This window comes from Bombus terrestris, chromosome 15, assembly GCF_910591885.1.
Source record: "Bombus terrestris chromosome 15, iyBomTerr1.2, whole genome shotgun sequence".
Lineage (NCBI taxonomy): Eukaryota > Metazoa > Arthropoda > Insecta > Hymenoptera > Apidae > Bombus > Bombus terrestris.
The window spans coordinates 4,460,191-4,476,783 of record NC_063283.1 but is presented as its reverse complement, the minus strand read 5'-3'; the positions used below and the strand labels follow the sequence as shown (position 1 = coordinate 4,476,783).

General features: G+C 34.5%; 2 protein-coding genes across 2 annotated transcripts; one reads left to right on the top strand and one right to left on the bottom strand.

Moving 5' to 3' along the window:
- The first annotated feature begins 10,181 nt into the window (after window positions 1-10,181).
- On the top strand, window positions 10,182-14,187 carry LOC100642421 (galactoside 2-alpha-L-fucosyltransferase Sec1). The gene is made up of 3 exons (XM_012316899.3): window positions 10,182-10,538; window positions 11,213-11,836; window positions 11,901-14,187. Exons 2-3 carry the CDS (start codon window positions 11,373-11,375, stop codon window positions 12,439-12,441), a joined length of 1,005 nt encoding a protein of 334 aa, XP_012172289.1. The 5' UTR covers window positions 10,182-10,538; window positions 11,213-11,372; the 3' UTR covers window positions 12,442-14,187.
- LOC100648115 (dynein regulatory complex subunit 4) lies at window positions 13,981-16,406 on the bottom strand. Its single transcript, XM_012316898.3, has 8 exons — window positions 16,317-16,406; window positions 16,020-16,231; window positions 15,687-15,948; window positions 15,358-15,618; window positions 15,132-15,299; window positions 14,976-15,062; window positions 14,672-14,881; window positions 13,981-14,516 (listed from the first exon to the last, which is right to left on the bottom strand). Exons 1-8 carry the CDS (start codon window positions 16,317-16,319, stop codon window positions 14,301-14,303), a joined length of 1,419 nt encoding a protein of 472 aa, XP_012172288.2. The 5' UTR covers window positions 16,320-16,406; the 3' UTR covers window positions 13,981-14,300.
- Window positions 16,407-16,593: the final 187 nt, after the last annotated feature.

Genomic DNA, 16,593 nt, shown 5'->3' with positions numbered 1-16,593 from the left:
ATCAAGTTGTTGTTAGCGTGCGGAATGTGAGGCCATTTTGCGGGCGATTGGACCGCGGACCATCGGCCGTGGTTGTTTTCTCCCTGGCGGGTTTTCGCGGCGATTTGCGCGGAATTGCCACGGCAAACGAGCTCGAATTTGACACTTGCGTTACACCATTTTTCCTTCTTTCTATTCTTTCACGGTTTTTGTTTTTTTTTTCCTTTTTTTTTTGTTTAATGGAAGTTTGAAAAGATTTCCAATAAATGCGTTGAAAGGATCGCGGTTTAAGGAGTGGGAAAATTGTACTTTGAGATTTGACATATTTAATCTTGTCTTTCGCGTGACTAACGTTTTCATCCGTTTCTCTGCAGACCTTTTCTTGGCTTTAAATAAGTTTGAGTTAAAGCAAAACAGACTTCCGAATTTTTTAAATAATTCAAAGATTTTTTGGGAATATCGTGGTTTGAATATCGTTTGTCAACAAAGGTTGTATACATAAGATACGATTTTAAAAAATAGTTAACTCAATGAGAAAGTTTAGAAAGTTCGTCAAATGATATAGAAAGTTGCTTCGTAAATTCCCTTTGTAAGAAAGTTCGCTTAAAACCTGATTCGTCTTATTTTTTCAACAGCGAAAAGTTTCCTGACATTCGTAAGATCTAATTCTAGTAAAACGTTTTTTATTTATAGGCGTTTATAAAGCTTCACTTTTGAAAGGTATGGTCTACAAATTTATGATCGCAATCCTAAAGAAATATGAATATCTATCGGTTTATACATAATACACCATTAAATCATAGAAAGAAATAGTTTGGATCTACTAAACTCTTCTGTAGAAAAGACCAAGATAAATCGTATACATTTCAAACATTTTCCTTACTACACAGACACATCTTGCATTTCTGTTATATAACCTAATCCATTCCAACATCATTCTCACATCATTCTCTTCGAAATTCCTCCGTATTTCTTTATTTAGCCAAAGAAATGGACGATCTCCAATAACAATTCTTCTACCAGCAAAACCATCAACGATATGAACCGAAAGATCAATCTATTCCAATCTACATGACAAATACCTTTTTTTTGTTTTCTATATTTATCGTTATTATTATTATTTTATTTCTGAAAAAAGTAAATTACATTATCTTCGGAGTACAACTATTAATACGCTCTTTTCTTCTAACTCTCATATTTTTTAAATATTTCATTATCAAGACTCCTTTACACAACTGAACAGAATTCGCTGGTGAGATCTTACAAGACGCTAATTAGAAATTACTATCTACCGATTTTAATAAATACCTTTTTATAGCAGCGATAAATTTCTGACAGTCCTCCTATAAAATGTCAATTGAATTATCCGACTAATTATTCCATTCGATGAAAAATTACAAGAAATTACAACTCGTAATACAACTTGCTAATTCACTGATATCGATATTCGATAAACCATTGCGCAAACACGGCCGAGAAATTATCTGCGTATAATCGAGAAACATTGGCTGAATAAAGAAATTCAGAAATTAAGAAATTTGACGGCGAGAGTTCGACAACATCCCCTGCAAAAACACGGTACGCCCTTAATCGCTTAAACGCGTTTCCGGCACAGGCCATCGAACAATCGAGGAAACGTGTCTGCATTCCCGTAGATATAGAATTACACTGTACGAGAAGACTGTACGAAAGGAAAGAATGATCAAGAAAGGCTCACCTACGCGGTCGCGGTTTAATAATCAATTTCTTGTACAGCATCGCACGAGTGCGGGATCGCGTTAACGAGGTCATAAATCCCGCGAGGAAAGCGTTGCTTTTTCCAGGGAGAAGGAAAAAAAAAGGAGGAAAAAGAAGAAAGAAAAAGTAAAAGAGATGCATGAAACCAGCAAACCCGACATTCGATCTGTTCTCGAATCGGACTCGACTCGTAAAGATGGCCACCGCGGTCTCGCGCGAACCCTGTAGATTCTATCTATTAGAATTATGTCTTTATTAGACGGAATCTCTGTCCGATGAGCATAACGGGTCTCGTTGGGTCTGCAGGTGTCCGCTTGGACCAACGGGCAACAACGAAATGGAAAAACGAAAACGAATTATGCGTTTCGAGATCGTTTCGATCGAGATCGTCGTTAGTCAACGTTCCCTTGCAAGATCTATAATACAGTTTGGGATGTAGTCAGATCTGGCTGGATCTCTCTTGACTCTTCTTAGGTCCACGCGTTCGGTAGCCGGTTGTAAATCTGTCCAGGTTTTTCGCGTTTCGGGAACCGTTAGCTTTTCGTGCCTCTGGAAACGGGATCCTTCCAAGATTCTTACCGGATAACTGAGAGAAATTAGGAAAGTTCTGTTAGGCAACCTATGGTCTTCTTTTTCGGAATATACGTCGATCCTATCATGGAAAATGTGTTTTTCTTTTCCTTTCTTTTTTTTCTAAAATGAGTGTTTAGTGAATAGGATTTTGAAGAGTTTGTTCGCGTCACAGGTGCAAGATGTACAGAGCACTGCCCTGGGAATTTTCAGGAAAATTTTGAAAATATTGAAGTTGAGATTGACTGATTGAAGAACGAGTAGATGAATTTGTAATAGAAAAGTATATTGAAATAATTGAAGGTATAAGTATAATGTATAAGTTTATGTTGATTCAGATCCTTACTCTCTTAGTGTTACTAGATAATGGAATGATAGGAAACACGTTCATATATTTATAGTAAAAGGACATTACCAAAAAGATTAACCTTAGAGCTTTGGCTGGAGGCTACAGGGAACATAAATAGAAATCTGTTTATTAGTTCCCTTGTTCTTAGACCTTGCAACCCAAATCATAATGTATATTCAAGGGTACAATAATATGCACCTCTCCTTATTTAGAATATTTCTGCATAATAGCAGCCTTCAGGTCACGGATATACATAAATAAAGTTGTAGTGTTTTCCTTGAAGTAGTTACTTCAACAGGAAATGTTCTGATTTCTAAATCAGATTTTAGAAAAATCTAGCTACAAATATCCCGAGTTTGTGAGCTCAGATTCCGAAGATTCGGCCTTAAAGGATGTTTACTTAAAAGTTATCCAGGTCTTGAATTACCAAAGCTGAAAACTTCGGAGATTCCTATACAAGTTGTGCAAGAATAGCGAACTATAAAAGCCCGGACGTCGAAAGATGCGAAACTGCGAGAATCCTAAGTGACAGAAACACAAGCTTAAAAATTTCTAACTAGCAGAATTCTAAATTAAACGCTCCGACTTTTGGAATTTCAATTCTGACAGCTTCCGCCTTGAAAGTTCCCGACATGAAAATGCCTACTGGATTTTGCCAGCTCGGTATCTTGACAAATATCGTAAATATCGCAGGAAAGGCACACGTTGGTTCTTTCGCAACCCTCTCAAGGCCGAGAGGCAAGAAAATAAAGTATATATCTGTGCGCGCATTTTTCCACCTTCAAATTTCCCGCGAATGCATAAAAATCCGCAGATAAATATCTATTAATGACCCTGCTATTTCATTCATCCTTCGATAATTCAGAACAGGAAGTGGCCGCGGTAGAATACGCGCGCACGTTTTCCGCTATTTTCTTGTAATCGGTTAAGAATAGTTAAGGTACAGGGAAGGTCCTGCGGCAACAAACGTAATGACAACGAGAAACAGGCGGGAACGAGCTGGAAATGAGGAGCGATTACTATCGGGTGAAAACGATCGAATGGAAAAACTAGCGTCGAACGGCCGACGAATAGAATAACGACAGCCTCGTTGATCACAGATATTAGGTGGCCATTAAAATTACCCCGGGCCCTGTGGAATATTCTAATAACAGGAAGATAATGTAATTGGCGGAGGCCGCGTAGCTAAACGATCGTTTAGCGTGTGCGTTTCGAGCAGTAAAACGGTCCTGATGGCCGCCACGTCGTACGAATACAAAAGTGGATAATGTCTGGAAAGGTTCCGTTAACGGGGAGAAACACGCGAAATCGCGCAATATCCTCTGATAAAATGGCCCTCAGCTACGTTTCAACAATAATGGAATTGTATAAAACCGGCGATAGTTAGAAGATTGTTAACATTCCGACGCGATGGACGTTTCGACCGTGAGCCGACCACTGGAAGGTTGAACGGCGTAAAATCGCGTTAAACGTGTTTTCAGCGGCTGTTAAAATTCCTTCGTCCGTTGTCTCGTCAAACGTGGAATTCGACGAAACTCACGAATCGCTTTCGGAGACTGCATTTTAGTCGTTAAAGAGGAACAGTGAAATTGTAGGTAAACTATAACCTTTGTGTGATTATAGATTCTTCGACTTGATATTGGCTGTTGTGTAATTTGAAAAGAGAAAGAGAGAAGATCATCGGGGATCTCTCTTTGAAATGTAAAGGATTTGGAAAATTCGACGATGGGGGAAATAGCGTAAAAAGATTTGAAAGTTGGTGGTAGATTGTAACGAAGGAAGGATAACAATTTTAAAGGTACTTCTGTGGAAGATTAATTGTACAATATGTATAATCCGTAAAAAGGTAGTCGAGTGGGCATTACGTTGGGAACAAGCAAACGTTGATTCCAAAATTCAGACGCAGTAATAGACGTTCAAAGGAAATATGTAATTTCCAATTAGTCTTCTTCTATGTACAGCCCTCAACAGCTAGCACTGGAGCTGACCCCTGTAGAAAATAAAACCATCGGCAACGTGTCAATCAAGATCTCATCTGAATCCTTAAACAACCCTAACTGCGATATGCTCTCGCTTAAAAATTGGAAACTTCAAAGTCTGTGAACTTGGAATTCTAAACTTCCCGAATTTGCATTCACCCCGTAACCGATATAACCGTCACCAAGACAACCAAGATCTCATCTGAAACTTTCCACGCTAATAAACTCTACGCTCGCTACTTAAAAATTCGAAACTCGTGAGAATCTTTGAACATGAAATTGCAAACTTTCGATTCGCACACGATCGTTCCTAAACTTATACATCAAACCACTGAAGCTCATCCGCATCACCGGCATCCAAGATCTCATCTAAATTTTCGAACAGGACCTCGCCTTAAGACTGGCCTGCAACCTGCGCAGTTTAGCCCTGGCTGATTTTACTCGGATTTCGCATGGACAAGGTCGTAACCAGCAGATAATCTCATTACAGAGAAAGGACCGGCTACCCTGACCGGTTAATAGAGCCGAGGCTGGCAAAGAGGGAAAGGAACGTGACACCGTTTCAACGAAGCGCCATAAACATCGAGCGTGAAAACTGTTGGACGTGGAAGAGGGACAAGGGCGGATTCGAGGATCGAGAACAATGGGGGAAAATAAGTAAGTGGCTGTGGCCAGGGACCGCCTGGTGGCCGATGCTCGACGATGTCCCATACGACAATGGCCAGAGTCAATGGTGCCCTGTTATCCGGGACATTATGGGGCATCGTTTGTCAAGTATCGCCACGGGAAACCAGCACGTCCGTATGTTCACCGATAGTTCTGTGGAAATGTCCGATCTCTGCTCGGTTTTTCCAGTCGAGCTATCTTCAAAGAATGCGCGCTCGTTCGTTTCACAGTGAAGAATCAAACGAAGGAACCGTGTTTATTTTGGAAATTAGGTAAAGAGAAACCGTACAAGGTGTCGAACGAGGATTTACTTATTTTTGAAAATGATACGACCTGCACAATTATCGCAGGCTTTTTATTTTATTGGAAATTCACCTATTCTTGGGATGCTCGTTGGTAATTTCGAACTTAGACTTGCTGGTTTCTACTAGGTTGGGAGTAATTGGGAATTTTTATTTTATTCCATGTCTTTATATGCTCGAGCTATCGCGGATTTTTGTAAAATGTAAAGTCGTAATAGTTTAGAGATACTTCGTGTTTAAAATGAAATAAAATTTCGCAACTGTGTCTTTCGTGTGTCAAATTGACACGATGGTGAAACATCGATGAAGTGAAAGGATAAATAATTAATTTTGCTCTTTGTCGTACACACGCATTCACACTAATTCTTCTTCAAAGGCAGCGAATTTCATTCGCGCGTCAAAGTGAGAAAGTTCCAAAAATATCGTTCTATAAATGGTAGAATAATATATTCTTTTACCGGAGAAATGTGTCAAATTGGCAGAAGGAGCGAGCGAGAGTTAAATAATTTTAACGTAATGTAATTGGGAATTTCCATAATAATTTGGAATTTATAAATTAATTAACGTATAGTTAAAGTTTAAAGAAAATTTAATAAACTTAAAAGCTTAGAGTATCGTGGCAAGAGTGTAGTTGCGATATCTGATAAATCTAAAATAAAGATTCGGTGTAACGAGAGTCATTTCCATCTTGAAAAATTGGAGAAAAAGGAAGAAGACCGCACAATATTAAAAGTACAGAAAAATTACACCGTGCTGCGTTTGATTGATCGCTGAACTTGTTTTAATTCTTTGTGCGATATTAAAGGAACAAATATAGCGCAGTTCCATTTAAGAAGGGTAAAGTAATCTTGTAATCTTTCAAAAAGAAATCGCCGAGGAAATCTCAATTACTACTGTGATTAATGTCCTGCGCGTACAGTGTGTTACAGAAACGCAACTTCCCACCGTGAGTTCTCGCGTGTTCTTACGCGAGATCAAAGATCACGAAGAATTGGAACCAACATTTGCGCACGAATGTAAAGTTTTGAAGAAATTGGAAATAAAAATCGATCCTTGATTTCTTTAAAAGCGTTGGAGTTTCCCTCGAGTTACGAAAACTGTTGTCTTCCAAATCCTTTACTTTCGCGAAAATGTTGGAAACAAAAATTCGACAGAAAATGAAATAAAACAGAAAAACGAGGAATGTTCATTTGTGAAAGTTGTGGCAGTTAATTGTTATTCTTTCATAATTGTTATTATAATTATTATTATTTTCTTTTCTTATTATTTGTCGGGAATAATAAAAGAGAACCAGTGTGGCCACAGCGCGGAGTTTCAATTGAAACCGAAATAATGTCGAACAAAAAGGAAATATGTGTGAAGATCTTTGTTGCAAGAGATTTCATTGCGCAGCAACTTTATTACGTTAAAGAAGGGAGAAAGTGGCTACGCCACTGGTCGGAGGCCAATCGAAACGCCATTAGTACCCGGTGGCATTAAACGAGCGTGTTCTCGAAGCAGGTAGCCATCTTCCGCGGCGGCTTCCACGAAAATTAACTACTCGCGGTGGTTCGATTCGAAATTCATTAATTTCCCCGGGACGAGAGTACGCGCGCACACACGCCGCCGCGGAACGATCACCCGCGGTGTCCGCTCGCTTATTAATGCGCGGCTCGCCCCGTCTCGAAATCGAATTACACGTCGATGGAATTAGCTTCCGTCAACGAGCCGCCTGGCTGCTCTTTATAAACCGCTCCATCGGTTCCGATCAACCGCTGACCTTACGATTTTTCCACCATCAAATTCGTTTCTGATATTCGTCCCAGCAAAATCACATGGAAACTTTTGATACGTTTATTACGAAAAGATAGTACTCGCATTGTGTATGAAAATGAGATGGTTTTAAGAAAACTGTGTGAGGATATTGGATCGACTTCGAATTTGGAAGTTTTGCATTTAGCTCTTAGAATACTTTGATATCGTGAAAAAGTACACCTTTAGCAAGTTATAGCGTTGAAAATTTCAATAAAAAAATCTCTCTGAAAAGTCTCTGATCGTCCAATCGATCTATCTCGTTTCGAAAAACCTACAACCATAAGAATCCGATGAATCCTATCGATAATAGTATTCGTAAACCGGTCTATTCTCGAGGCTAATCGAAATCACGGGCGCCATTAAATCGGCCGGGGGGCGCGCCCTTTAATCGTCGCCTGACAACGTTACGGGCCCGATTTGTCATCCACGAAATTGAGTCGCATCTGCCCCCGGTCCCGTACACGTCCGGCCCGTTCTGCTTCCGAGCTGACAAAGCGGAACCCGTAGGAGTGTGCGTGCCACACGCTCTCACCTACGAGGGGCAACACGCGCGCGAGCATGCTCGCTCTCCTCCAGGACAATATAATGCCAGCCGGCGAATATATACGGGCACGGACCATTAATATATGGCCGCGGGGGCCATTGTTGCGAATTAGGTAGCATTGAGCGACCTATTGTCGACGACAACCGGGGGCGCCGAGTTGTGCGCTCCGTTGACTGCGTTTTGATGAAGTCTTACGCACGGGACTCTGACTCTCTTTGTGGGATTCGTCTTTGGATCGCGGACGTACCGTGTTCTTGCACCGTTTCATGGTCGATATTTCAAAGGATTGTCCCTTGATCGTTTTTTAAATAGTGATTTTAAATTGGAAATTTTAATAGAAAATTGAAAGAAAGCGTCGTTTATGCTCCAAAGATATGACAAAACTAATTACAATATCAAATGAAATTAATAAACGATTCGCCTCGAACTCGTGTTAACGGATCTTTCGCGATAACCGCATTTCACGGAAATTTCGTTTTGTCCTTTATTGACGATGATATTTAGAGAATCAATCTGGAATTTAAATAGGAAATATATATAAAGGAAGGAGTAGTTAGAGTAGGTATTTCTCTATGGATATTGTTAGAGGAGGTGTGATTGAATTGAGTTGTTACGTGAGTGGGGAAGATAATTAAGTAAATTGGATTTTGTAGTATCGGTAAGATGATTCGTTGATTTCTTTTTCTTGTTAAAGGTCCAAGTTTTGGCTTTCAATATTGGATCATGATGTAAAAATTTTAATTAAGGGTTGACAGGGGTAGCTTGAATTTCAAATTGTATTACTAGTGCCACCTAAAGTATGAGAATTAAGAGTTGATTAGATTAGGGTAGGATCTGTTCTACCAACAACCATCGTGTATTTCCTATAACACCGACAAGGTATGGTATGGTATGGTATAGTACCAGCGCCGTACTTCCCTACTATACCGACTATCTCCAACTTGTCCCATTCAATATTCCGTACCAATTCGAACCTTTCCTCTTACGACATAATTGAGCGATTAAAGGAATAAAAATGCGTGCGACTCACGGTTAGATGCAAAAAACGTTATCATTGGTGTCGTTGACACAAGAAAAGTTATTGCGAAACTTGTCATCGAATAAGAATCATCAAATCCCCTGGAAGAAGGAAAGGGTAGAAAAAGATCTGTAACAAAGCGTCGAATATTATAATTTGAATTAATCAAAAAATTATATAAACGTATCTGTACATCCACTTTTGTTAAAATAAATCAAACATTACCAAACGTTTTATATCAAATGTCATCAGATCTATAGATTACTATTTTCCGAGGACATCCCCATAGTCAAGCAATGATCTGCATAAAAGATAATCAAAGATTTAGCATTAATGTATAAAACTGAACGGATTATGTTGGAATAAAGCAATAATCAAACTCAAACTCTGTCTCAGAAACATATGATATAAACTAATAGTAACAATAACACTTAAACAGATAATCGACGACAAACGAATAGAGAAAATTCGAAAAGCTATAAGAATTCGTTATAACAGTATGTAATAAAACACTAGATAAGAATGTATTACTTAAACAAACCTGATAATAGTCGATAGAAAACAATAGAATAGTAACAGAAACAATGCAAGTCAAAATTACACACTTCAAAGAACGGTACATCTTGATATCACGTTTTTCAATAGTATAATGACGTTCCGCGCCAAAATTTCGTCTAGCTGACTGCTGATTGGCTGGTGCGATACAACTTCCCTTTCGCTTAAGCATACTTTTTAATAAACATAGTGACCGCGGGTACTTATTATACTTGTGAATAGTAGCATTTTCTTGTCTGTATTTTATTTATCAGTTGAAAATAAATATTTTTGCATATCGCGATATAATTTATCATTAATCTTTTTTATTATTAGTGCTATAATTATGTGTAATGAATATAATGATCTCTTTCTTATTAAATAGAATAATGTAAGTAATAAAATAATAAATGAATTAAGGTAATATTATAGCATAATATTAGAAACTAATTACATAAACGATTTATATATTTAAGAAGTAATTAATGGATAACCATATATGTTTAGAATTAAGTTGAGAGAATTTACAAATTGTAATAAAATATATAATATGACAAATATTAAAAATTAGCTTATAACAAAAATCCAGTGATCAAAATTTCTCAATGTTTTATGCAATCGGTACTTCAGAGCGTGAAATGCGAAATTGAATAAGGTGATAAGTCTACTCTTCCACTCGTCTGTGACTGTACTATCCAGGGGTGACGGTGACATTTCCTAATGACGTCATCAATCGGGACAACATCTCTCGTTCCAAGGATGCAAGTTCTACTTGAACTAAACATTGTTGATCGTTCAGCAAATTGTCCAAACAAATTCGTTACGAAAAATATCGAGAATAACATCGTAATATTGAAAATGTGTGCACTGTGATTATTCACGTCGAAAAAAGTAACACTTCAGCAAATATTAAACATTCCGTGTAGATACGCAACAAGCGTTGATGCACGAGATACGCATCGATTTTGCCGGGAAAACATGAGTGATAGAAATAAAAAAGTGGTGAATGTAAATCTTATGGATGATAGTGCATTTCGAATTGAATGTTAATCATTGTATGCGACAGGTGAGTAGATATTAAAATATCGTCGTTTATATTTAAGATGGTTCGATTCAAGTGTCGAACGTAATTCGATTGTTTCTAACACTTAATTATATATATCATATGTTTTAACCATTTTTTTATCACTTCAGTGTAAGTATCTTTTTTCTTTACAATTTCATTTACATGCTGTATGTAGCTATATGAATAGTAAATATTACTCTTGTATATAGATATATAACAAAGTTCGTGTAATATCTGAAACTCACCACCTGTTACTACTTTATAGTATCATATATAACATGTAATATAATTCCATTAGATTCAAAATAAACAAATATTAATAAACAATTTTGATTTATATGTATCGTGCTTTGTACAATAAAACCTTGCTAAATTAGCAGCTTTTAAACAAAATATGCTAGGCCATGTCCTTTTCACTGTCTGACCAACATCGACGTGTACTACTTAATAACGTTACCTATCATTTTCTAGCCGAACGAAAAACTATTGACATCCTAATCGAGATACTAACAATATTTTTGTTAATTGGATTAAAAACATTACGTAACATTTTTAAATAAACATTTTTTTCAATTAGTTCTACTATCATCATTAATTACACAATCCATATCTTGTAATCATCTACAATTAAGTAGCATGTACTATTCAATAAAAATAATATTATCATTGTAAAGATGTACGACGAAAAGCAAAGGACATGGCACACCTGTAGATACGAAATGCCGGACTAGTGGAAGTTGAAGAGTAGAAAATAAATAATCAGAAAGCAGTAGAAGATAGAAAAAGAATTGACCCATACGTAGTGACTACATCATACAGGAATATATAAGGATAATGAGTCACGCTCAGCAGCATGTACTTGCAAGTGCAATAGTTCTTGCTCTGATAGTGGTCTTTGGCATCCATGTCTTCCTGTTTCCCATGTACACATCCAACCCACCAGCCCACCATATAAAGATTTCAACATATGAACAAGCTCTTTGTCGCACTACCTTAATCAATATCAGAATACCACCAGAATGGAGGAATTCTTGTCCCAAGTATGGAATAGTTTCTGCAGTTCAAGGTGGTAGGCTTGGGAATATGATCTGGGAATATGTATCGGTGTGGGCTACTGCAAGAAGGACCGGCTTGGAACCATTTATGCCACGATGCATATTAAAAACTCTTGAAGAATACTTTGAAAATCTCAGTATTCCACCACTCAGTTACATTGGAAGATGTAACTTAGATGTTAGTCAAGTTGTTAATTCTCTTGGACAATGGAACAGTACAGAACAAAATATCATCATACCAAGGTAGGCTACTTTATTTCATTTGTCACAACTGATATTTTATGTTTTTAATGTTTTTACTTCACAGACACACAGCTTATTGGTCTCTTATTCTGGTGTGGTTGGATGATGTAAGAAGAGAACTTACACTCAAGCCAAATTTAAGAGCTTATGCAGAAAAAGTATTGAAAGAGGTGGCAGAGGAATTTAATTTGTCTGAACCAACATTTGTAAGCATACATATACGAAGAACAGATTATGTGGATTACTTATGGCAAAAATTAAAGATTAGTCCTGCACCAATCAGCTATTATTTCGCGGCAATGGATTACTTTATTAGCAAGTATCGTAATGTAGTTTTTGTAGTAACTAGCGATAATATAGTTTGGTGCAAGTATCATTTGTATAGTAAAAGACATAGAATTGAATTCGTGTCTAATACGAATGCAAGAGATCCAGGCAAAGATCTTGCAGTTTTATCAGCATGTAATCACAGTATTATAGATTATGGTACATATGGTTCAATTGGTGCAATTCTAGCTGCTGGTGAAACCATTGTATATAATGTAACAACACACTTTTCTACATTAATTGCTGAAGTTTTGCCCTACTGGAAGATAATGAGTTGAACAAAAATCAAAAATTATTCTATGGATCTCAAATTAAAAGTAATCATGTACAAATATTTTATTGAAAATACTTTTTATATGAAGTTATTTCGTTCAATTTTATAATGCAAAGATTACATTATCTATTTTCTTTCAAAATTAAAATTGCTACAAAATTTTCTATAACATTTTTTTATTAAGTACGAACGTTTTGCTTATTGCTTACAATTTCTTAGAAGAACGTTTTTCTTAAATACAACATTCAAAATTTTTATTTATTATTCCAATATAGTAAAGAAGCAGCATATAGATATTTATCAAAAAAGGTAAAGTTTGTCATTGAAAGGTTTATTGCATAGTCATATCTTTTCAACAATTTCTAAAAACCCAAATGAAAGTGTAGCGTTATATTTTACAAAATTTTTATCAAAATAGTATAAGTATAACGCTGGCAAATTACATATTTAGAAACAGTATGCATAGTTTTCCACTTAATTATGGCACTATGAAATGAAAATGTTAGCAATCCATGCACCTTTAATAGTAGTATACTTTAAAGAATATATAAGAATCTAATATTCATAGAAAAGGGATATATACATACAATGGAACAATGGACCACTAATGTCTAAAATTAAAACAGATGCTTATTTTTTTTACTATCTATGATTCATGCGGCTCTGAGAAATTAAATAGATTCAATATTCTTTTGACACAATGAACCAATGAACTGAGACTAATCTAAAAATCTGCAAGAAGACTTTACAGTGGTCGAATTTAAGCAATGAAATTATTGGATGTTTATACTATTATTTCTGAAATCATGATCTCTTAATTACTTATTTCGAGATATAACATAGCAACCGAAAATAAGATATAGTTATATTGCATTATATATATTATATTTAAGATGACTTTCAAGTGTGAAGAAAGTTACAATCAGATTTGCAGATATAGAAAAAAGGAAATATGTATTAACAAACCATAGCTCTTATGATGTACAATGATTTCAACTGTGATTCTATTTCTTATTGTGCCAAATTCTTAATATACATACATATATAAAAAATATATATATATACATACATATATAATTGTATGTCTGTACAAAAAAGTATATACATTCGCTTATACGTGTATGCGTATATATATAATACGATTATAGCTATACAAAACATAAAAAAAAATAACAATGAATTATTTATTTCTTCACTTAATAGTCAAATGTTTTTGAAACAGAAAAAATCAATAGATTTGAAGGGAAGGTATTTTACATAAACCCAATATATATATATATATATATGTATATATACATATATATACTTATATTATATATTATATATACTTATATATATATAAGTGTTTGAACCTTATTAACCACGTGACCTGATATATTCAATTTATAATATTTTGTAAATTAGAATAGTAAATGTGTCTATGTCTATATATGTTATAATATCTATATATAAAATCTATATATATACATACATATATATATAAAGCATCTTCAGTATAATTGTGCCTGTTAGTTGTTAAATAATTATAAAAAAATGTACTATGGAGATGCATGATGATTTACAATTGAAATAAATAACGAAATTAAGTAAATGATAGAACAGATGAAATTGTACAAGTATACAACTATCAGGCACCAATATGATCTACTCTGTACGTTCTGTGATAATTTTATGTAATTTATAAAAAAATAAAGCAGATGCATTCTAAAACTTACTTGTTTCACAAAATAAAAACATTCTGCATCAGAAATTGCTTGAATTTTTCTGCATTAATCTGACTTTATTATTTTTACATTTCACTAATTGTTAGTGAAATTGTACTGTATGATCAGTCAAAAATAAAAAAATTAAAATCTTAGTAGACTAGTGATTTAAAGTAACAAGACCAGCTGGTCCCAATCCTAACTTTGTAGGTACTCCTTTTACTCTCAATGGTTGAAAACCAAGTTCACTCTTTGGAATCCCATATTCTTGTAATTTAGTTTCATACGTTCGAAGTAAATCGTCATGCGCTTTGCAAACTTTTGCTAATTCATATTGTAGATCTTGTATGGCACTGTTTTTTCTATTCAACAGATTCTGAAGAAGAAGAAAAAACATTTACATAAAAAGAGGAAAAGAAAGCATACCCTACAGACAAAAGACATTTACATATAAAAAAGGGGAGAGAGCATAAAGAATATTCTGCAGAAAAGAACATTTATATAAAAAAGAAAAGGAAGAAAATTACAAACCTCTAATTTTTTATTAGCATTAATAACGGCCATTGGATCTAGTTGAGCAGCAGTAAGTACTTCGCTGATCTGTGCTTCACGCTGTTCTAATAAATCTGATAATTTCTCAAGTTTCTTTTCTAAAAGAATGTTCTTTAAACCTGTCTTCTGTTGGAGCTCAAGTATTGCTGAGACAAATCTTGAATGTAATTCGTTTCTTTCAGACTGACACTAAATAAAAAAATATGACTTTTCAATTTAAGTTGTAATGACTTCACAATGAGTGTAATTTTATTTAGAAAGGAATATATATGTTTTTATTTACCTTTTCAAAACGTACTTCTAATACTTCGTTTTCCCATTTTAAGTTCTCTAACTCTTTTGTAGCTATTACTAATCTTTTTTTAGTACTCTAAAAGAATCAAGGTCTTGGATTAAAAATAATCCACGTAATATATGTGACAAAATTTTAAATACTTACAATTAAACTTTGTTTATCTTTATCATAATTTGCAAGTTGGTGAGTGTAATTTGCTAAGGATTCTTCATATGACTTTATATCAGTAGAATATTTTTTATTTTCTATAGTTAACTCTCGTACTTGTTTTTTCATACGCTCTTCATTACTTCTCATTTCATCCATTTGGTTCTACAAATCCAATAATATTATTATATATATGACTAACTTGCTTTTTAATTAATTATACCTTCATACTCTTTATCAAAGACAAATTATTAAGAGTAATGTCATTATAATAAGTTTTCATTTCTGCAAATGCAACTTCATGATTTTTTATCAAATTTGCAATTTGTGTATTTTTTCTTTCTTCTACTTCAGTTATTTCCATTCGATGTTTTAAAGTAAGGGATTCATATTGACTCGTCAACTTCTGTTCATACTTTTGTTCCAATTCTTGAGCTTCAGTTTCAAACTGTTTTATCAGCTTATCTGTTTCTTCTGCATGTTGCTAAATAGTAAATTTCAATTTACAAAATGCTTAATAATAACAAAAGGTATATGATATTTTTTTCGTACCAATTTTAATGCCTTTATTTCATTTATATGGGCCAAATCTTGTTCTTTTTGCAATCTTTTTAATTCTCTCTTATCTTTAATCAATTCATTTTCTTGAAGAGTATGATCATCTTGTGCCATTTTAAGAGCAACCATATGTTCAGCTTTAGTTTCTGACAAATTAGTTTGATGCTCATACATTAAATGTTTTACTTTCTGTTTATATAATTTGAGTTCTGCTTCATGTTTTTCTGATAACTCTTCTTTTTCATGTTCTTTATTTCTTTAAAAATACATATACATATCAGTTAAATTTCATTAACATTAAATTTACAATCAAATGTAGAAAAATACCTGACAGTTGCCTGCGCTTCATCTAATTGATGTCTTGTAATTTCCCAAAAAGTTCTAATCTTATCTCTTTCGAGTTGAAAAAAATTTCTTTCCTCTCGTTCACGTTCCATTTCTTCAAGTATCTTGTGTGCATAAACTTCTAATTGTTCTCTATTCATTTTCGACGTATCTACACCATCAACAGTAGCAGGTACTTTTGCTTTCTTAGGTCCCTACAAAAGTAAAATAATTTATATATATATGCATAACTCAGATTTTGTTGATTAAATGTTTGTAATCAGAAATTTAAAGACTCACCATTTTTATAAAAAATTAAAATCAGAAGAAGAGTATCACGAAAATGGATATCTATTTTTTCATCAATTTCGATGATTATCAATAAAAATTTATAAAAATAGGTGATAAAGTATACCAATATCAATTATTACTTTAAAATATCGATATCTTTATTTTATAATTTCATTAATAAACGTAAAGACAACTACATAATTCCAACGTGAAGTTATACAGTGTTTTGTCAGATTAGTTGCTAAGTAACCAAAATTTTATAGCGTCAATGCATGCAGAATATATA

Excerpts from the sequence above, each read along its gene's own strand:
- LOC100648115 (XM_012316898.3), bottom strand. Across the intron at positions 15,300-15,357 it reads CTTTGATAAAGAGTATGAAG|AACCAAATGGATGAAATGAG; the intron begins GTATAATTAATT and ends TTGGATTTGTAG. Across the intron at positions 14,517-14,671 it reads ATGCTAATAAAAAATTAGAG|AATCTGTTGAATAGAAAAAA; the intron begins GTTTGTAATTTT and ends CTTCTTCTTCAG.
- LOC100642421 (XM_012316899.3), top strand. The coding sequence starts at position 11,373 with ATGAGTCACGCTCAGCAGCATGTACTTGCAAGTGCAATAGTTCTTGCT. Across the intron at positions 11,837-11,900 it reads CAAAATATCATCATACCAAG|ACACACAGCTTATTGGTCTC; the intron begins GTAGGCTACTTT and ends TTTACTTCACAG.